Here is a 22,554-nt window from a genome sequence, read left to right as displayed (position 1 = left end):
CCCACACACAGGTAGGACTTTCATTACCTTTTAACTGACTATCAATGTGGTTTCCTAAGTTATTATTATTTTTTTGCTTCTAGTTTTTCTTTTCTCAATCTATCCCATATAGTATCCATATGAATATTTCTAGACATGGCTTTATAGAGTCATGTCCCTGCTTAACAGTGAACTCCAAATTGCTGCTTTTCAAGGTACCCTATGGCCTGTGATCTGACCCAATCTGCCCTGCCAATTTTAGATTCCATTACTGCTTCATGGACCTTCCATTTCAGCCAAGCTAACATGCTTGCCTTTCACCAAATATCTTTTCCCACCAATGTGCCTTTTCCAAACTAAGCCCTCTCCCTGGAATGCTCAAGTTCAACTTCCCGTATTAAAACTTTATCTATTTCAGAATTACTATAGCACTTTTGGGATCCCTCTTGTATTGCTGCATTATATAGTCTTTTAACTTTGCTTAAATAGAAAGCATCTCTAGGGCAGAAACTAGGTCTTATTTTACTCATGTTTACTACATGATATGCATAACCTGTATACTCAAGTACTAGCATTAACTTTTATATATGCCTTTTGGGAATTCTGTGGCACATAGATTCAGTGACTATCCAAGGTCATACAATTATGGCAGAGATGGGCCTTGACTCCAAATTCTGTTTATGTTGGTGTGTGGCCACATTGTGCTGCTACCTTAAATATTTCCTGGTGGGATAAATTGATTATGTTCATTCTCATAGGCATATATATTATACTTAAATTTTTCTTGAATTGTTTATTTCATCTTTTCCTGAATTATAATGCCAGGAATGCCAATACTCAGTGGTACAGTGGAAACTGAAGCATTTTCAAAAAGCATATTATGCTGACAGAGAAGCCCAGGGAAATTTAGAAGTTATAGTCAATCTCACAATTATCTTGATTATTTTGAATTCCCATTGGTTCCTGCATTTCTGGGAGACAGCATTTTTAGGCAGCATTTTAAGAATCAGCTGTAAGATGAATGTACATTATTCCATTAAACTTTTCTTTCCTAGTATCAAAATTAATGCCTATATTTATGCATTCTTTTGAAGGTACAACCATTTGAATGATATACCCTGTAAAGACTACCTTTAAATAAATAATTTCATTGTCTTTTGCAGATCCTGCTTATAAAAATACATTGTAAGTAGAAAACGCTATGCCAATGGTTAACATGGCCCATCAATACCTACCATTTGAAGCTATGCCTCAGAGCGCATGCCTTTTCTGTCTGTCCAGGTGGCTGCATGCTCTGCAGATATGCACAGCCCAGCTGGGCTTTACTACACAGGAGTCTCTTAAAAACTGGGGATTCTCTGGCTCCTTTGCTAGCCATTTCCACACACCATTGACTAAGTTGTCTTATAGAGCTCTGTGTTCTTTCACCCTCAGCAAACAGATGCATAGCATAGAATATTCAGGGCCATAAACAGAAGTGCTATTTCTCACACCTGGATGTCTTCTTCCTGGCCCAGTTAATGGGTCATTTATTATTGGAGACAACATGAAATAAAGATGGTTTACATAGTTACCATATTTTTATCCTGTTTCCTCTGGCACTCAGGACTCATGACAATATGAGCCAACTGGATGTCAATGTAACATTCCCTTTGTTATTACTACTTCATATAACAGATACTTAGGAGTCTAGTTTTGGCTTTTTTTTTTTTTTTTTTTGCCTCTGTACAGGCAGTTATCAGTTCAAATCTTAATTCTAATACTCACTAGCTCTGTGAATTTGGACAAGATGTTTAGCTTTTCTGATTCTGTCTTCTCGTTTATAGAAAAGAGTCAATCTGAACTTTTAAGGATATTTTGTTGAAAAAAATCAGTGTGCCAACTTTGTAAAATTGCTTTTAGGAGTGAGAGCAAACCTGTTCAACATATGAAATATAAGTAGACATTTCCGACCATCTAAAGACTGTTACATTTATCAATACTACAGCCTTTTTAAAGTAGTAAGTGGAGAGTATGGATAACTGAATGTGCCTGACATTTAACATCAGTGCTCTATCCTACATGATGCTGATGGCATTGTATGAGAAGCTGGTCATTGAATCTCTGCCAAGTTTGGCTGCATACTCACCAGCAAGCCTGGGTATGCTATGGAACATCTTTGAGCTTGAACTACATGACATTCCTTATAAGCCTCCAAATGGGCATGCACTTGATTTGGCTCTTCACTGGTTTCCTAATCAGTGGATAATATCTTCACCAAGCTAAAAAATAAATTTGGGGGTTGGGGATTATAAGGAAAGCTTGAATGTGACCTCTAAGTAAACTTTAGTGGGCATGTTGGCCAATCTCTCACTAAGGCAGTAATTTGATTGTCTTAGACATATGTTAAGTACCTATTTTGTGTCCAGCACCACACACTGCCTTGGGAATATAAGAAGATGTAATCTAGTAGTTTTTCACTGGGGGTTTAGAATAGTCACTAGTGTAAGCTTGAAGAGAACAATCTTCAACACAGAGTTGGCTCTAGCTGGAGGTCTCCAAGGTTTTTGTAGATTCAGGAGTTTCCCAGAGGACTAAACCTGACATCTTAAAAATGTTCCTCATCTTTGGCCATTGCTACATCATACAAATTATATTAATATTCAGAATATTAGGCTTACCACCAGATTTCACATGTGTCACCATTTTCTTGGAATGCCATTGGTGTGATCCCTTCTTTGTTGTCTTAATTCTTCCTTTTCCATAGAACTCATTGTAAAAACAACGATCTCACGGGACTGTTGTATTGAACGAGATTTAATACATATAAAGAGCAAAACACAAAAACAGCTACCTATGGAACTATGGATCTCTAGAACACCAATGTCCTTTCTGACCATATTAATAGCAAGGATGCAAATTAAAGCTAGGTAAAGGGACACAACCATTATACATCTGACAGTTCTTGGTCCTATTTTAGAATCTTGAGTCTCAAAGTCCTATCATTCCCTTTCAGAGTGTGGCAAAAATCTGATGGTTAGGTTGGTTATTTAAATAGGTGGAGGTACAACGGCCAAATGGCATATCCCTTTCTCCAAGCACAAAATACCCATTCTGAGAAGCTGGAGTTTAGAATTGAGTGTTAACTCAACAGGGTTACCTTGAGCCTTCAGCCTTAGTGATCCAGAGGGTGCAGTTGCTTTGACAGTTCAAACTTCCATTAAGCCATGGCAGCTCAGATCTACCTACTTTCTCCTCTACTGCTTAGTCAGTGCTTTGGATTTCTTTCCTGCTTCCTCTGTTCCCTCCCTCTCCTTTGTATGTTCCCAGTTGTTTATTGAACTTCTTGTATGTACTACATACTATTCTAGGCACTTGGGGGGGGGGCTATCTGTGATCCAACAGAATCTCTATTCTCATGAAGCCTATTCTAGTGGGAGAGAAAGATAGTTAAATATATAACATAATGTCAGAAAGTGGCTGTGTACTTCATCAGTGTTTGGTATGTTTCCTTTTCCAAAAGAGCAAAGAATTCTAGAGAGGGTCCCAATACCCAGGGAATTTGGTTTCTCCATGACACCTACGGCCTAAGAAGTTTGGGCTCCTTAAAGTACCAGACCTTAAGTTTACTGTGTGTGATGAAATTAGAAGATACAGTTTTCCAAATGTTAGCTGTGGTCTTCAGAGCAGAAGAGAGCACAAGGGTCCCAGGAACCACCCTTTCCCTTTCTTTTTTTTTAATTTTTTAACTTTTATTTATTTTTGAGACAGAGAGAGACAGAGCATGAATGGGGGAGGGTCAGAGAGAGGGAGACACAGAATCTGAAACAGGCTCCAAGCTCTGAGCTGTCAGCACAGAGCCCGACGCGGGGCTCGAACTCACAGACCGCGAGATCATGACCTGAGCCGAAGTCGGCCGCCCAACCGACTGAGCCACCCAGGCGCCCCATACCATTTCCCATTCTTATGCAGCTAATTCAGCAGGAACTCCATGAGCCATGTTCAACTCTTCATTCTCAACCCTAGGCTAACTCTGAGAAGCTCTGTAGTCTGTATGAAGAGCGCTTGAATGAAGCAAATGTGAAACTAGATGAAGTGAGTCAGTTGGCAAATGACCTAAAAGCACAGAAGACAAAGCTACGGAGTGAGAATGGTAAGTAAATGTGCTGCTTCATTTGTGAGCCAGCCTCGGTCCCAGCAGCCTGGTGGAGGGACTCCTGAGATGATGAATCAGTTACTGAAACTGAGTGAATATTTAAAGATTCTAGGGGAGGAATGCAGTCTCTGGGTTAACCTTGTCCACGGACATGCTCTTGTCTGGTAAAGGTCCCCCCCCTCCCCCGTGCTGCTTTGGGAAGCTCCACCCAGCTCTCCTTCGGGAAGGAGAAAAGCACTATGCAGTTGGAGGAAGCAACTCTCAAGATCAAAAGATGACAGGGGCTGTCCACACAGCCTGTAAGGCATGACTTTTTATAGTGTCAACCTCATTGAAACAGACATTTTTTCTAATTTTTAATAATAAACCCATACTTTTTTTTATACTTAGTAAAAGCTATAGTCTATGCAATAGCCTACAAAGGCCACATAATTGGACCCCTCATTATCTCTCTGACCTCTTCTACTACTTTCCCTTTCTCTCATTCTGCCTTGGCTGAGTTTTTAACACACCAGGCACATTCACGTCCTAGGGTCTTGCTCTAGCCTCTTCCTCTGCCCAGAATACTCCGTTAATTCTCCAGAGACTTGAAGATGAAGGTTAATCAAACAGATATCTGGGGACGTCAGGATAGGCCTTGTTGAGAAGGCAACATTTGAGTGCTCTCAACCACTCTCTGCTTCTTTTTTTAGAGTATTTAATACCTTCAAACAAACGACATACTTGACATGATAAATGTGCTTATTTGTCTGTCTCCATCTGTGAGAATGTAAGCTTCATGTAAGCTTTGTTTTATTCACTGATATATGTCAGTCATCTAGAATAATGCCTGCCACTTATTGGTGCTGCACAAACACTTGATAAATAAAAAGTAGAAAAATGTACCAAGGTTTACTCTGTACTTTCAGCTACTATTGATAGTTTTCTGTGTTTCATGGTTTTTTCCCCCCAATCTTTTACATTGTGGCAATTTTTTTTTGTTTTTCTTTTCTTTTTTTCAATTTTCACAAGTTTTTTTTTTTTTTTTTTTTTTTTTTTTTTTTGTATCTTTCATACTTAGTCATTTATAATGGCTACTTCTAACCCATCAAGTAGAGGGACTATAGTTTACTTAACCTTGCCTCGGAACTTGACTTGTTTCTCTGCTGTGAACAGCATGTGACTAGCTGTTTCTCTGTAATTAGAATTATTTTTAGGAATATATTTCCAGAGTTCAAATTCCTAGGTCAATGAAAACAAACAATATTCTTGCCCAGAGGCACATACTTAACAAAAAGAATAAAGACCATTTGGACTGTATCACATCCTTCTGCTAGTGGACACCTGTTTCTAGATAGTAATTCTAGAATTAAAGCTAAATTATAATGGGCTGGCAAAACTATAGACCTAGAAGCTCAGAAGATAGTGTTTTTGGTTCTAGCAGGGACACTGACTAGGATTCTTATAGTGGGAGCAGGGTATATGACACTTAGCCTTGTTATAAAATCCCCAAGTTGCTCTCTGCTATGTAGGACAGTCTGTGGACTCTACAGTCCAGTGACAAGACTGCAGAATACTTATATGTCTGGCCCTAAATGATGTGCTGTATAAAATTGTTGTGATAGGCACTGCCTACCTCCCCCTAGGTTATTGGCATTAATTTTCTACTCACTTTTTTGATGAGGAAATTACTAGGTAAGTGAGTGGAGTGAAAGTGGGTGTGAAGCGATAATTCGGCTCAGGATGAAGGACCTTTTTTTTTTCCTTCCTTTAATTCTTATTTTCACCTTTTGGCTTTGTGTGAATTAAATTTTAAGTACATACCTATCCAAACCTCCTTTCCCCTCACTGGGTCTATGCTCTAGATTTTTTGTTGCTTTTTTGCCATTACCCACTAGTCTCATGCCCTGCCCTGTCAACATGTCAAACTCCGCTTTTAAAGCCAGTCAGTGGTAAATGTGATCAATTAAGCCATGTGAAGTGGGTACGTGTTCTATAAGATACGTGATATATTAGTCTCAACCCCCTAGTGGATTGGCATTTCTTCAGGCTCCTTTTCAATATGATGTCACCCAGAGATTTTCGGTTTGGTCCACAGAACACCAGCAATCATCAAGACCCTTTGAAGGGGGCTTATGAGGTTAAAATGATTGCTTTTTTTAGTTCTTTTGACATTTATATTGATGCTGCAAAAGCAGTGACAATTAAAACTACTTGAGCCTCATCTAGACACTCATCAAGACAGTGGTATCGCACTGTACTATTAATCATTATATTCAGTGATACATACAGTTGTTTTGGGGGGGAGTCAGTTTTAGGTAAGAATGTCCTTAATAAAGCAATAAAAATCAATCCTATTACATCCTGACCCCAAGTATATATCTTTTTAATATTCTCTCTGATAACAAAAGACGTATGCTTAAAGCACTTCCATTTTGTTTTTTTAAAGAAGCTTTAAAAATTTTAATTCCAGTACAGTTAACATAGTGTTATGTTAGTTTCAGCTGTATAATACAGTGATTGAACAATTCTATACATTTCTTAGTGCTCCTCACAATGTGTGTTCTGAATTCCCTTCACCTTGTTCACCCATCACCGCCTTACCCCTCTGAAGTATGATGTGTGATTAAGTTCTGTGTTGAGCTAGCAGGTGTTTTCAGGGAGTATCTTATTTATTTGAAAGGACAAACTATGTTCTGACTTAAATATTTGGCAGATATTTTCTCAAAAATGAACAAAGTGAGCCTGTCGCTTCAAAGAAAACAACTGATATTATTTGTTGCCAATAATAAAATTGGAGTTTTAGGCAAAAATCAGATTCTGAAAGCCTGTATATGCCATCATGAGCTTGATGGTCTCAATTCTCAAAGACTTTTCTGATGAGATCACTAGTGATGTTAACAAACATGCTTTTTTAAATATTGTATAAGGGAATGTGTCAACATTTTGAAGATCTGCATAATTCAGTGAACACATATTTTTCAAATCACCACTGCATGATGTTATACAATCATGTGTGGGTGAAAGATCAATTCAAAGTTTAAAATGGACTCATAAAGTTTAATGTAACAGAGTAACACATTGCACCTAATCCTTGAGAAATTTCTATTTGTTGAGTTTTGGTGTTGTATCAAATAATAGTCACAATTATCTGAAAAGACAATGAAAAATTTTTTTAAAAATGAAAAGACTGAAGACTGTAAAATACATCTCCCTTCTCCATCTCCCTTTTCCAGGCTGGATTTTCTTCATATACTTCAATAAAACCCGTGTATTACAATAGATTGACTTCAGAGGCAAATATGAAAATCTAGTTTTTATTAAGGCAGATATTTTTAAAAATGTAAAATAATGTCATTTTTATCACTGACTTTTCTGTGGTTTTGGAAAACCACAGAAAAAATTTTTTTTTCTTTAAAAAAGTGTTGTTTATGTTAACATATTAACACATCACTAAGATTTTTATTATTATTTGAAAATGAATTAATACATATTTAAGTTTTTTCTTTTAATTTCAAATACACCAACTATTAAAAATAAAATCCATGTAAACAAAATCTCTTTGGGGTACCTAATAAATTCTAAGCATATAGAGTGTTCCTGAGACCAGAAAGATTGAGAACTGCTACTTTAGCCCAAATAGATGCTTCCTTAGGATGCTGAGAGGTTTAGAACTTGTTTATAGCAAGAGATATGGGGGTCATAAATATTTGGGGCTTTTAGTGTTATACTAATGACACTATGGGAGCAACTGCCTCTGCCCATGATTGGCTCAGCATTTGGTACTGTTGCTAATCACCAAGACATTTCTGTCTTATCATCAGTCTATCTATCAGAGAGGGTAGACTACAGTATAATGGAATCCCCCCCCCCCCACCGTGGTCATAGCCTCTACGATTTAATGACTATTTCTAATATTTATTTAGCAATTAGTCTACAAAACACATTCATACTCATTTAATTTCCATTAACAATTTTTTATTGTCCTCATTTTAGAAGTGAGGCAAAGAAGTTGTAATTATCTAGAAATTATATAGCCAGAAATTGGTAGTGCCACATGAAATGAACAAGGGAGCATAGCCTAAAAGAATGTGTTCTTCAGGGTTAAAAGCTTGATTTGAATCTACCTTCACCAACTACTGTCTGTGCATGTTTGTGTCTCCATCATATTCAAGTAAGTCTCCCTGGTTTCCCTTCTGTAATGTGGGTAATAAAGTACCAAAATAATCAAGGAGTTACGAGAATTTAACTAGATAGTAGTACCTACTGCATAGAAGATTCTCAATACATGGTAGCTAATATTACCTGTTATTGACTCAGACTCACTGCTAAAAATCAGTTCTTTATCAGGGCTCTTTTGTGAGTCCTGGAATGGAACATTGCTATGGTGCTGCTGATAACCGAACTCTCAGACCTTTTTAAGTATTATAAATATGTTGTAGGAGTCATTGTGGTTGCCCTTCAAGTGAATGAGTTAAGTGAGGAGATAGTGGATGAGGAGGAAGGCCATGATTAACTTACTTTGTGAAATCTTTCTATAGGAGAGCTCCTAAGGAGGCTGGAAGAAAAGGAGGCTCTGATAAACCAACTTTCCAGGGAGAAGAGCAGCCTCACTCGACAGATAGAAGAACTAAAAGGGCAACTGGAAGAGGAGTCCAAAGTAATGCATCTATTATTTCTCACCAGTAGCTTGACTGTATGTGTAAAAAAATACTAGTGCTTGATGGGGCAGTTTCAATATCTTCGCATACAAAAGAAGAGAGGAAAGTGCCTCAGAAGTTGTGGGAAAAAGAGCATGGTGGACCTTGTATGTGCTGGGAAGGGCCTTGATCACTGAAGGATCTTCCTCAGTGATTCAAATTACTTGTCTAGTTTGTCAGATTTAGAGCAAGCAAACTGTGTATTTCCATTTTGCATTATTACTTAAACAGTAAGTCAGCAAGGCTCTTTATGGATCTTTGATTCTGAATTGCACCAAGAGGTTAAATTAAATAAAGGACCAGAATGAAATAAATGAGGCTGACTTAGTTCAATATTACTTTTAAGTTGTCAATAAATTATACATAGTGGTCATTTCTTCCTAAGAGGATATATAATGTTGCTAGCAGGTGACCCCAGTGAAAGTGGCTCTTTAAGGTGAAAGCCTATGAGAGAGAAATTCTTTGAGCTCTGGTTATTTCAAGTTAATTCTTCATTCATATTCAAGGCACCTTGTTGCTAACACCCCAAAGTGCCTCGCTTATTAGTAATCTCACTGCAAAGGCATCTACTCTGAGGTGAAGGTCATTGAGACTATGGACTTCTATTCTTAAATATTTTATTTTATTCCCTCCACTCTCCTTGTTTTCTATATTATATATACATTTTTATTTTTTATATGTTTGTTTATTTTGAGAGAGAGAGAGGGAGGGAGCACACACGCTCAGGTGAGTGAGTGGGGGAGGGGCAGAGAGGGAGAGAGAGAATCCCAAGCAGGCTCCAAGTCATCAGTGCAGAGCCCAACGCAGGGTTCGAACTCACGAACCATGAGATCATAACCTGACCCCAAATCAAGAGTTGGTTGCTTAACCTACTGAGCCACCCAGACGCCCTAATGTTATATGTACATTTTTAAATGACCACCATGGTTTGTACATCAGACATTCTGCTAGATACTTCACTCGTGTTATTTCAATCTTCGTGTAAGTCCTATGAAACCGGTAGACTTCTATCTTTTTATATGAAGAAACCAAGGTTCTGAGAAGAAAAATAACATGCCCAAGGTCATACAGCTAGTAGTAGACAGTAAAGGAGTTGACGCAGGTAGTGAGATGCTTTAATTTATATTTTGGAAGATCTCTGGCTGACTTCCCAGTGGCTTCCAGCTGGCCTATGAGGCCCCTTTGCATTGGTTCCAGCTTCCTCCTGTGACCTCGCATCATACATCTGCTTCTCTCATTTCCTGCCCTCCAGCCACCCAGGCTGCCTCTCTGCCTCTTAAACAAACCACCATTATTCCTGCCGTAGGACTTTCTTAGCTGCTGCTTCCACTGTACACAGGTCCATCCTCAAGGGCTTTGGGCAATGATGAGGAGAAGCCAAACATTCTACATTGTGTCACTCTGTTTTAGTTTCTTTCTGCTGTCAGCATTTTTTTTTTTAATTAATTTGTTTATATGTTTGTTTTGTGTATCCACTCACTCCTTTGTGGTTCCATAGGGGAAAGACTTTGTCTGCATCTCACTCATTTCCGTAAACACGAATATCTTGAACAGGTGCTCAATAAATATATAAGAGGTAGGCAATTTAAAGCCAATTTTATTGGATTTCAAAACCTCTGTCCTTCTCAGGGTCGATGTGTATTGTTGCTCCTCCTTCCCTTCCCTCTGGCTGAGGCTGCCTTTAACTAAGCCTTTGCTCTCAGAGATGCTTCCACCTGAGAAGATGCTTTTTTTCTAATGTGCAGAAAGGACCCATGAGGACTGGCAGAGACTCCGTTAGACTAGGTTCTTTCCACTCGACTACATTATCTCTTGGGAATGATGCCTCTAGGTTAACTACACCACTATATACATGGCAGAAATTTTCACTAAACTGAGTTCTGCTGTCCAAAAAGTATGGTAGCCACTACGGCACTACTGGTGGCTATCTAAATTAAAATTTAGATTAATTAAAATTAAAATTCAGTTTTGACCACACATTGTACCAAGCACATTTTGAGTGCTTAATAGCCACATGTGGCTATGGTTACCATATTGGATGGTACACATATAGAGTGTTTTCATCACTACAGAAAGTTCTATTGGAGGGGAACCTGGGTGACTCCATTGGCTGAATGTCTGACCCTTGATGTTGGCTCAGGTCATGATCCCAGGGTTGTGGGATTGAGCCCCACGTGGAGCTCCATGGAGCCTGCATGAGATTCTCTCCCTCTCTCTGTCTGCCCCTCTCCTCCACTCACTCTCTCTCTTTCTATTTAAGATTTTTTTATTTTTTTATTTTTATTTTTATTTTTTTTTATTTATATATGAGATTTATTGTCAAATTGGTTTCCATACAACACCCAGTGCTCATCCCAAAAGGTGCCCTCCTCAATACCCATCACCCACCCTCTCCTCCCTCCCACCCCCCATCAACCCTCAGTTTGCTCTCAGTTCTCAACAGTCTCTTATGCTTTGGCTCTCTCCCACTCTAACCTCTTTTTTTTTTTTTTTCCTTCCCCTCCCCCATGGGTTCCTGTTAAGTTTCTCAGGATCCACATAAGAGTGAAACCATATGGTATCTGTCTTTCTCTGTATGGCTTATTTCACTTAGCATCACACTCTCCAGTTCCATCCACGTTGCTACAAAAGGCCATATTTCATTTTTTCTCATTGCCACGTAGTATTCCATAGTGTATATAAACCACAATTTCTTTATCCATTCATCAGTTGATGGACATTTAGGCTCTTTCCATAATTTGGCTATTGTTGAGAGTGCTGCTATGAACATTGGGGTACAAGTGCCCCTATGCATCAGCACTCCTGTGTCCCTTGGATAAATTCCCAGCAGTGCTATTGCTGGGTCATAGGGTAGGTCTATTTTTAATTTTCTGAGGAACCTCCACACTGCTTTCCAGAGCGGCTGCACCAATTTGCATTCCCACCAACAGTGCAAGAGGGTTCCCGTTTCTCCACATCCTCTCCAGCATCTATAGTCTCCTGATTTGTTCATTTTGGCCACTCTGACTGGCGTGAGGTGATATCTGAGTGTGGTTTTGATTTGTATTTCCCTGATAAGGAGCGACGCTGAACATCTGTTCATGTGCCTGTTGGCCATCCGGATGTCTTCTTTAGAGAAGTGTCTATTCATGTTTTCTGCCCATTTCTTCACTGGGTTATTTGCTTTTCGGGTGTGGAGTTTGGTGAGCTCTTTATAGATTTTGGATACTAGCCCTTTGTCCGATATGTCATTTGCAAAGATCTTTTCCCATTCCGTTGGTTGCCTTTTAGTTTTGTTGGTTGTTTCCTTTGCTGTGCAGAAGCTTTTTATCTTCATAAGGTCCCAGTAATTCACTTTTGCTTTTAATTCCCTTGCCTTTGGGGATGTGTCGAGTAAGAGATTGCTACGGCTGAGGTCAGAGAGGTCTTTTCCTGCTTTCTCCTCTAAGGTTTTGATGGTTTCCTGTCTCACATTCAGGTCCTTGATCCATTTTGAGTTTATTTTTGTGAATGGTGTGAGAAAGTGGTCTAGTTTCAACCTTCTGCATGTTGCTGTCCAGTTCTCCCAGCACCATTTGTTAAAGAGACTGTCTTTTTTCCATTGGATGTTCTTTCCTGCTTTGTCAAAGATGAGTTGGCCATACGTTTGTGGGTCTAGTTCTGGGGTTTCTATTCTATTCCATTGGTCTATGTGTCTGTTTTTGTGCCATAAGATTTTTTTTAAAAAAAGTTCCATTGGATAGTGCTGTTTTAAAATGATGAGATAGTTTTCAGAGATTTACATGTGAAAGAAAAGATTTTGTTTTTTCATTAGTGAATATAAAGCTGGACCAAATCTCAGTGATCCTTTTTAGTCCAAATAACATCTGAACCTTATATAGGGCTAAATATAAATCTTATTGCCTAAATGGTAGGGAATATTCTTGCTACCTTTGCCTCCCCCACTATTTCCTGAACTCCAGGGCTGCCTATTGCTGAAGCCCACATAGTCAGGCAGGCATTTCCCTAAATAGAACTCTCTTCCCTGTTATACCGGCAGCAATTAGATACTCTATCCTTTCTTGTCCCCAATTCTTTCCCTGGTATTATCTTACTAGGTTCAGGTTCAGCTTGCATTTGTGACAGGTTGTTATTAACCTTATCTAAAAAAAAAAAAAAAATGATGTCACCTCCAAGCGTTTCGTTGTTAATGGTAGTGATGCCTTTTCTTTTCTTTCTTTTTTTTTTTTTTTAACGTATGTTGTGTCCTTTAAGTCACAGAGTGCCCTGGCCCAGGCCCTGCAGTCAGCCAAGCATGACCGTGACCTTCTCCAAGAGCAATACGAGGAAGAACAAGAGGCCAAGACTGAGCTGCTCCGGGCTCTATCCAAAGACAATGCCGAAATGGTGCAGTGGAGGATGAAGTATGCAGATGACACCACTCAGAGAACTGAAGACTTGGAGGAAGCCAAGTGAGTAGAGCCAGGTGCACCTGAACCTGGAGGCAGTTACACAGCGGGGGGTGGGGGTAGTGACTGTGTCTTAAAGACCTCATGTATACACTTAACAACTCCTTACCAAGTGTGTGAATAAGCCCGAGACCGGAGCTGAAACAGCCACTGCTGGCAAGGAACACGTGCTCCAGTGAGGCTACAAACTAAAAATCATAATACAAAGTAGGAAAGACTATAAAGAGATCCTGGTGAAAGAAAGGAGGCTCTTTCTAGGGCCCAAGGCAAGTCTTCATAGAAGATGTGACTTTGAGCTATGGTTTGAAAATGGGCTAGCACTTGAAATCCTAGACTTCATTTGGAACATCAAAATAATCGAGTCCGTGTGTATACACGTCTCCATACATTCAAGTCATTATGTCTCTGGTCTACAACCTGTAGACTACAAAGTGGTCTGTGAAGATGGACAGGGATGGCTGGAAACATATCAGGATCTGTCGTCATGCCTTAAGGGACAAACGTTTCTTTGAAAAGAAATCACCCTCAGACCACCTCTAAGGTTAGAATGTCGGTTTTATGGCCAACACTACATAAAGGTGTTAGAAGTCCTTCTCAGAAACCACGGGAGCTTGGGGCCTAGATGAATCAAGACTTGGTACCGGGGTGTAGAACTGAAACATTTTGCTCAGAGGTCAAAGGACCGTGTAAATTTGAGAGAAAGTGTCAAACCAACCCCAGCTTTATAGTCATTAAAGGTTTACTCAAAAGAATGTGTCTCTGGCTTGGTAGCTTAGCAAAAATTCGGAGCAGATCATTACAGTCCTCTTTAGTTTCAACCAAAAATATTGTTTTTCAGTTCTTTACCTAAATATTTGAGAGACGTGGCTGGGCACTTGCTTAACAGTCGCCGTGTCCTGTCCCTAAAGGGGTATCAAGTAATCTGTCTCTGAAGCCACAGTAACTTAAAAAGGGCTTTGGGATGACAGGTACTAAAAATATCTGCTGTACATGTTTGAAAAACTCTGCACCACAGAAAAGTGGGGCTTTGAACTGAAATGGCTCCTCATACCTGAAATATGGCATTTGCTTCTAAAGTAAGATTTTTTTTCCTTCGGTGATGGAAAATTTCTGGTGCAAGTGCCTAGCAGTCACAGTGTTTGAAGGTTTTCTTGGGAGGGGCAGAAAAGAGGGAAAGTATATAGACCACATATAACCGTGTGATTTTGTTGAGCTAACAAATTGTTGTCCTGCAGCACACAACAACTAAAGAGAAATAACGGACAATGTGGTAATATCCGAATCCCTCTTCTGCTTTAAACTTAGTTGAATATCAAACAAATAAAACGTTGTCTATATTATGTTTTCTTTCTAAATCACCCCAGGGAGGCAGAGGTACAAAAAAAACCCCTCTAGGATTCCGCCCCCCCCCCCTTTTTTTAATTGGCAAGTTCAGGGTCCACCTGCTTTGATTTCCAGTCTTGTCTTCACAGCATGACTGTGTCTAGCTGAATCAAGCTCATCTGAGACCCAGTTGACTACTTCCAAATCCCACATTCCCTAAGGACAGGGATTTGGTTTCTTAATCTTCTACCTCTGCTTGCAGATTCTAGTGCTAAGTACTAAGTAAGAACTTATGGTTGCAAGTTGAAGAACAAAGGGTAGTTGGTATGAAATGTGGACAATGTTATCAGTGAAATGAGGGTGACCAACTTGTCTATTTTGCCCCATGGGCTTGTGGGCTTGCCTGATTTTAGCACTGATAGCCCCCCATCGCGGTGAAACCCCTTAGTATAGTTGGTCACCCAAAGTAAAATCCCTATTTTCTGGTACCAGTTGGGTATTTCTAAAGTAGTTATTACAAGATCCTTGTTTTAGATGGGTTAAAGCATCGGAATCTCCTTTTTTCTCCAGCTTTATTGAGATGTAATTGACATTCATGTATCCATATTGATATTGACATGCTGGTACCAACTCTAGTTTCATCTGGGCCCCAAACTCTTGTATACTATTGAATATGTTTAAGGAATACAAAGTGATGATTTCATATATGTACATATTGCAAAGTCTTTATCACAATGTGGTTAGTTAACACATCCCCTGCCCTATGTAATTACCATTTGTTGTCGTTATGGTAAGACCATTAAAGCTCTACTCTCACAGCAGCTTTCAAGTATATAAGACAGAATTGTTAACTATGGTCACCATGCGATCCATCAGAATCTCCTCTTAATATTTAGGAAAAATGAAGCAAGGATGCTGAACACAGATTGGTTTCTGAAGGCTTCCACCCAAAAGGGGCTGTATGATCACATTGCTCTGATGGGCTAGTTGTGTGGCACATGTTCATTCCGGAGGGTCTTTTTCTGTTTAATAATAGTAGATCAGAAAGAGCTTTGGTATGCACAGTACCTTTCATCTAAGAAGTGTAATGAATGGGTAAGAATGGGGCTGCCAGTGTCCCTGCGGGAGATGTGAGCAAGAAAACACATTTCATCCATTAGAAAGTCTCAGAGCACTGCATTGTGGGGGTGGTGGAGGAAGCACTTTAATAAGCCACTCCATCTCAGGGGATGCTGGAGGGACAATAGTGGGGGCTAGAGTCCCTCCTGAGAGCAGTGGGACCTGTTAAGTGAGCATAACAATGGCATGGATTTGAGTATATAAATTTGAGCAGATAATCTGGGATGGAGAAAAAATTCAGAGAAAAGACAGAACTTTGGCCTGTTTAAGAGCCATGTGATAAGAGGGAGAGAGAATGAGCAGGAGAGAACCAAAGAATGTTCCTTGGGAGCAATGTAGCAAGGAGATCTTTAAAGATTAGATGCGCCTAAGAACTTTTTTTTTAATGTTTATTTATTTATCTGAAAAAGAGAGAGAGCAGGGGAGGGGCAAAGAGAGAGAGAGAGAAAAAAAAAAAATCCCAAGCAAACTCCATATCAACAGCGCAGAGCCCGACTCCGGACTCGAACTCACAAACTGTGAGCTCATGACCTGAGCTGAAATCAAGAGTCGGATGCTTAACCGACTGAGTCACCCAGGTGTCCCAATGTGCCTACAAACTTTCAACAACTGCTTACTGTTGGTGGGGTGTTCAGTACGATCTTCTTCTTTCTCCCATTTCTTAAGTCATCAATAAAGTCTGTATTGCTTATAGGAGGTTTAGGGTAAGCAAATACTTCCAGGATTCAGAGATCCTGAGTTCCAAGACCAGGGTGACAAAGGGTAGGGGAAAATAAAGCACACATGTACACAGGAGCCAGAGGATGGTGGCCAGCCGACATCTGGGCTCTATAGGCACAAGGAAGTCATTTTCCGGCGTGAGCTGCTTTTGCTTGGTACCATTACCAAGCCATTAATTAAGCCAACCTCAAGGGCCACCCTATTTTGTACGGAAGCACTGTTTTAATCCAGGACAAACCGGGTGAGCTCTCTGAGGGCTGAAGCTCACCTGCCATTTGTTTGGGTCTCCCCTTTGCAGGAAGAAGTTGGCAATTAGATTGCAGGAGGCGGCTGAAGCCGTGGGGGTAGCAAATGCCAGAAATGCCTCCCTCGAGAGGGCCAGGCACAGACTGCAGCTCGAGCTCGGGGACACCCTGTGGGACCTTGGGAAGGCCCGTTCCTCAGCAGCGGTACTGGACCGGAAGCAGCAGCACTTTGACAAGTGCTTTGATGACTGGAGGCAGAAGCAGGAAGAGTCACAGGCCGTGCTGGAGGCCTCTCAGGAGGAGGCCCGTGCCCTTAGCATGGAGCTCCTTAAGCTCAGGCACGCCTGCGAGGAAAGCACTGTGAGCCAGGAGACGCTTCAGAGGGTGAACAAGAATCTCCAAGGTACTCTGAGCTGGGCTTGGAGCCAGAGCAGGACAACGTCGTGTGGGGGTGCCCTGGCTTCCAGGGAAGGGCTGTCCTTCATGGTCAGAAGCCTTGGCATTGTCGTGGTCCCGCTCAGGTTTTCACTTTACTATTTTTTTAAAAAAAAATTTTTATGTTTATTTATTTCTGAGACAGAGAGAGACACAGCATGAGTGGGAGAGGGGCAGAAAGAGGGAGACACAGAATCCAAAACAGGCTCCAGGCTCTGAGCTGTCAGCACAGAGTCCGACGCGGGGCTTGAACTCACAAACTGTAAGATCATGACCTGAGCCAAAGTCGGTTGCTAAACCAACTGAGCTACCCAGGCACCCCTTCACTTTTCTACTTTTAATACTCTTTTTGGAAACCTTTTTAAAATTACAGTTATTAGTTTTATTAAGTTCTAAAAATAAGACTACTTTCTTTTATTTTTAAAAAATGTTTATTTATTTTTGGGAGACAGGGACAGAGTGTGAGTGGGGGAGGGGCAGAGAGTGAGGAAGACACAGAATCCGAAGCAGGCTCCAGGCTCTGAGCTGTCAGCACAGGGCCCGATGTGGGGCTCGAACCCACAAACTACGGGATCATGACCTGAGCCTAAGTCAGAGACTTAACTGACTGAGCCACTCAGGTGCCCTGAAAAAGGACTACTTTCTGACCTTAGCCCTAGGTTCCCTCTGTCAAGAAAGCCACTTTTAAGAATTTCTTTATCACCCATAGTCTTACCAAGATTTTCCATGCATATATTCATGTGTGTATTATTCAAATTATACAGTATTTGACACTGCTTCTTTTCTTTTCTTTTCTTTTCCTTTTCTTTTCTTTTCTTTTCTTTTTTACATTTGTCAGTATATTTTCTTTTTTTTTTATTTAAAAAAAAATTTTTTTTTCAACGTTTATTTATTTTTGGGACAGAGAGAGACAGAGCATGAACGGGGGGAGGGGCAGAGAGAGAGGGAGACACAGAATCGGAAACAGGCTCCAGGCTCTGAGCCATCAGCCCAGAGCCCGACGCGGGGCTCGAACTCACGGACCCGGAGATCGTGACCTGGCTGAAGTCGGACGCCTAACCGACTGCGCCACCCAGGAGCCCCTGTCAGTATATTTTCTAATTTAACAAATATTTCCATAGGCTACGCTATGTGCCGGGCTCTGTGGTGTATGTAACCATTCGTTATTTAATTCTCAAAACAGTCCTATGTGTTAGTTTCTTTGTCTGTAAAATGCAGATTATGTTAAATCGTGTAAGATTAAAAAATTGTCCAAATTCACAGTTGATCAAAAGCAGATATGAGATTGGAGCCCAGCCAGCTTGACTCCAGCATATACACACTTAACGACCAGCTGTGCCACCTTCCACATGCCTTGTTATTCTCTTTGCACGTCTGTGCAAGGAGACCTGCCGCGTGATTGTTGATAGCTAGGTAGTGTTTTATAATAAGGATGGTTAACGTTTTTTTAACGAGACCTTATTCAGCTTAGATATGATGTTTCACAATTATAAGTAATACTATACTGTACATGCTGCACATATATTTGTGGACATGTAATAATAATTCAGTAGGGGTGGATTCCTAGAAACAAAGCTGCTGGGTTAAAGGAATGAACTTCTCAATTTTGAGATACTGCCAAGCAGCCCTTCAAAGAGGCGGCCAACTTACACCAGCACCATCAGTGATGTGCATTAAAACCCTGAGATGCCCTGGGAGCAAGTTCATTACTGTTGGAGACATAAATGAATCCTGCCTTCCTGTTGGCCCACATAGTCCATGATGAGGTCACTGACTGGACATGTGGGAGGTGCTGGAACAGTGGTTAGGAATCTTTAGCAGCATCCAAACCACCTGGAGGGCTTGTTAGAATGGTTGGCTGGGCCCTCCCCACAGAGTTTCTGATTCACTGGGTCTAGGGTGGGGTCTGAGAATTTGCATTTCTAACAAATTGCCAGTGAGGCGGGGCGCCTGGGTGGCGCAGTCGGTTAAGCTCGAACTCCGTGAGTTCGAGCCCCGCATCGGGCTCTGGGCTGATGGCTCAGAGCCTGGAGCCTGTTTCCGATTCTGTGTCTCCCTCTCTCTCTGCCCCTCCCCCGTTCATGCTCTGTCTCTCTCTGTCCCAAAAATAAATAAACGTTGAAAAAAAAAAAAATTGCCAGTGAGGCAAGTGCTGCTGGTCTGGGGACCACACTTGGTCTGGGGTGGGGCTTGGGCAGAAGTCTTTTTCAAAAGCTCTCCAAGTGATTCTGAGGTATGATCAGAGTGGAGAGCCACTGCCCTTGAGTTTTCTTTTGGGAACCTCTCTTCTGGAGAGGGTTTATAAGAGAAGGATTTATTATGTAAGAATTGCCATCTAAAGGGTTTGGTTTTGTAACTTTAAAAAAATTTTTTGTAATGTTTATTTACTTTTTGAGAGAGAGAGAGAGAGAGAGAGAGCAAGAGCAGGGAAGGGGCAAAGAGAGAGAGGGAGACACAGAATCTGAAGCAGGCTCCAGGCTCGGAGCTGTCAGCACAGAGCCCGAAATGGGGCACAAACCCACGAACTGTGAGATCATGACCTAAGCTGAGGTCCAGGTGCCCCTTGGTTTTGTGACTTTTCAAAACTCTTGTCACATCACATCACATCACATCACATCACATCACATCACATCACAGCCAGGGATCTCAAAACCAGAGTAGCAGGCATGCTCTTGAGCTCCTCTCACCATCTCTGGACTGTGGGTAATTCCCAGAGCTACTTGGCCCTACTCCACACCTCTTAGTTACTAAAGGCTTCCTTTATGAAGACACAGAAATGACAATAACAATATTGAGTGGGAGAGGTTTTGTCACTCCTGGATGCCTCCTTATTCTGTCAAAAGACTTGTGTTCATGAGAGACTAGACACAAACCTTCAAGTGCTTGACCTCCTTTGGATTCTTGGGTCTATCCGGGCTCCTGTGTTGGCTTCTGGCAGGCAATGACCCAGCTTATGCTTTAAGTTCCCATCCTGGTATTGAGTGGCGGCGGACAAAATGGCAGCCACTGATGTCAGGCGCTGAGCACTTACACTGGGTGTGTACAGATTCAGGTCTGTGTCTTAGAGCACCACTAGGCAGAATCTGACATGGCTTTGACAAAAGGACAACCATGTGAAGTTGTACAGGTTGTTCATGGTGCAATACTCTGAGAAGCACCATCCTCTCTAGTTGTAGTGGGCAACTTTCTGGCAGGTGGCAAAAGAATGTACTGAATAAAGAGTGACGTTTTCTAATTCGAACAAGGGTCCCATCTGTGCCAGTAGTGGCCTTGCCGTCAAGCTTCCAAGGATGGCATGACTACGGTCCCAGGGAAACGGTCTGCTGTACCTGATATTATGGGTCTGAGACAGTTTCCATTCACTAACTTTGCCTTTCTTTCCTCTCCAGAAGAGATTTCTAATCTGACAAATCAGGTGAGGGAAGGAAAGAAAAACCTAAGTGAAATGGAGAAGGTCAAGAAACGGATTGAACAAGAGAAGACTGAAGTCCAGGTGGCACTGGAAGAAGCAGAGGTATTACGTCCAGGGAGCAAAGGCGGTTTGTGTCAATGTGACAAAACAGGAGACCTGCTTTCTAGTAATAATAGCAGCAGCAACAACAAAATGACACTTCTTCTTCGAGTGTTAACTACTACCTGCTAGGGACTATGCCCCGTGCTCAATAGGCCTTATTTTATGCAATCACCCTAGCAAACTAGTGTCCCCATTTCACAAATGAAGGCATAGAGGCTCGGAGGGCAGGATAAGCAGCAGTGGATGCAAATCTACCAATCGCAACGAAAAGAGCAACCATGTCTCTCTCATTCATCAATTTATCCTCAGTGCCTGGACCTTTACTGTTCAAAATGTGGCCCAAGGATCAGCTGCTTGGAGCTGTATTGCCCTGGAGCTTGTTAGAAATTCAGACTCCCAGCCTTCTCCCCACATCTGTTGAATCAGAATCTGCATTTTAACAAGATCCTGTAGTGTTCATATTTCCACTAATATTTGAGAAGCACTGGCCTGGAACATTGGCTTGGTGTGTACTAGAGGTTCAACAAATATCTGTTGAATCTATTTATTCATTCAACAATGAATAAATATCCTCACACCTCCTCCTCTCTTTAAAAAGAGTCGGCTAAAACCCTTTTTTTTTCCCCCCTAAAAAACTTTAGTTTTAAAAATGGGATTCAAAGTGATGTTCCCAAACATTTGCCCGGAAAATTCGTCTTTGTACAGATTGTGTGACAGGAGTGTTTTGAGTGTTCTGGATTATAAGTTCAAGAGCAGCCTCTGCCTTTATCCCTCGGGGTGTGCTAGTGAGTGAAAGGACCACTGAGAAGACTTTATGCCAAAGAGAGTGACCTATAAAAAGAGTCATCTGCCGTGGTCACTGAACAGTTAACACGCCCTGAAAAGCCTTTTTTCTCATAGCTGAATTTCATCTTCTTGACCCTCCCTTACACTAAGCACCCAGTACTTAAAACACAGCCCCCACCACTCACCCTCCAACTGAGAAAATGACTTTAAAAGGCAAAGCAGTCAGTTTTAAACAGAGCCTTTTGGAAGGTATGATAATGGGAAATTAGACCCCAAAGGACTGCTCCATGCCAAGCAATCTCTGTTAAATTTATCTTATCACTACATTTCTGTAAGAAACCAGCCAGACAGAAGACATGTCCATATATATACCCCACATACAGAGTTGTCAAGTGGATGGCTTTTGACGCAGCTGTTGCCATTTTGTGAAGAACTGTTTCCCTCAGGTCTTCTACATTTCATACAGAATCCTTTTATTTGATAGTGTGGTGTCATGTCACCTAACAAGGCTGGTTGGTGAAAAAGTTGGTGAAATGTTTCATTTACTTGCTCCCTTTGGTCTACTGGCCATCCTAGGCAGGGATTTCCTAAAGCCACCACCTTAACCTAAAGAAGTAATTTTTATAGCCAAACTTTCAAGCACTATGACAGGTCTGTGAGAGGTAAGATTGGGCAGGGACAGTTTTAGTCTCATATAACATATAGACTTTCCTGTGTATTGAATTGACAAGCACGTCCTAGGTGAGAAGGCCGTGGCGCTCATACCACTGACTGCCACTAGATGGCATTATATTCTATTTGCATTTTCTCAAGTTTGCATCTTCGGCAGCATCCATAAATACTTCATCAACTTGGACGTGTATTTGTAAAATTGGGTTATTTGTTTTCCTGGGTGAGCCTTTATGAGAATCTTTATCAGATTATTTCTGAAGCCACAAAACTCAAATTATCCCAGGTCACCTTCTCCAAAGATTCACTTTCTCTGTGGATTCTAGAGGTTGAGAGGTGACAGTTTCCCCTGAAGGAAGGGCAGCATTTCCTTGCAGGAAATTGCTATCCAAGCATTGGTTTTTGATTTATTGTCTCTGATATTGAAGGTAGTGTTGAGGGAACAGCAGCAAGGCCTTAAGGCATATTAAAATTCCTAACATCTTTCTTCTTTTTACCTTGAAATTGCTACTCAGTTTTATTT

The 22,554-nt window shown here is 41.0% G+C and overlaps 1 protein-coding gene across 1 annotated transcript in view; it reads left to right on the top strand.

Moving 5' to 3' along the window:
- MYH15 (myosin heavy chain 15) overlaps window positions 1-22,554 on the top strand; it is a 152,079-nt gene that overhangs the window by 85,817 nt on the left and 43,708 nt on the right. The window contains exons 28-32 of the mRNA XM_040484426.1: window positions 3,985-4,111; window positions 8,635-8,753; window positions 13,027-13,223; window positions 16,681-17,030; window positions 20,452-20,576. Of these exons, the coding sequence (XP_040340360.1) occupies window positions 3,985-4,111; window positions 8,635-8,753; window positions 13,027-13,223; window positions 16,681-17,030; window positions 20,452-20,576 (918 nt within the window). The remainder of the gene's footprint in view (window positions 1-3,984; window positions 4,112-8,634; window positions 8,754-13,026; window positions 13,224-16,680; window positions 17,031-20,451; window positions 20,577-22,554) is intronic.

This window comes from Herpailurus yagouaroundi, unplaced genomic scaffold (assembly GCF_014898765.1).
Source record: "Herpailurus yagouaroundi ecotype Mexico unplaced genomic scaffold, PumYag 162, whole genome shotgun sequence".
NCBI lineage: Eukaryota > Metazoa > Chordata > Mammalia > Carnivora > Felidae > Herpailurus > Herpailurus yagouaroundi.
The sequence above is the reverse complement of the archived record's forward strand: the minus strand, read 5'-3'. Positions and strand labels throughout refer to the sequence as shown.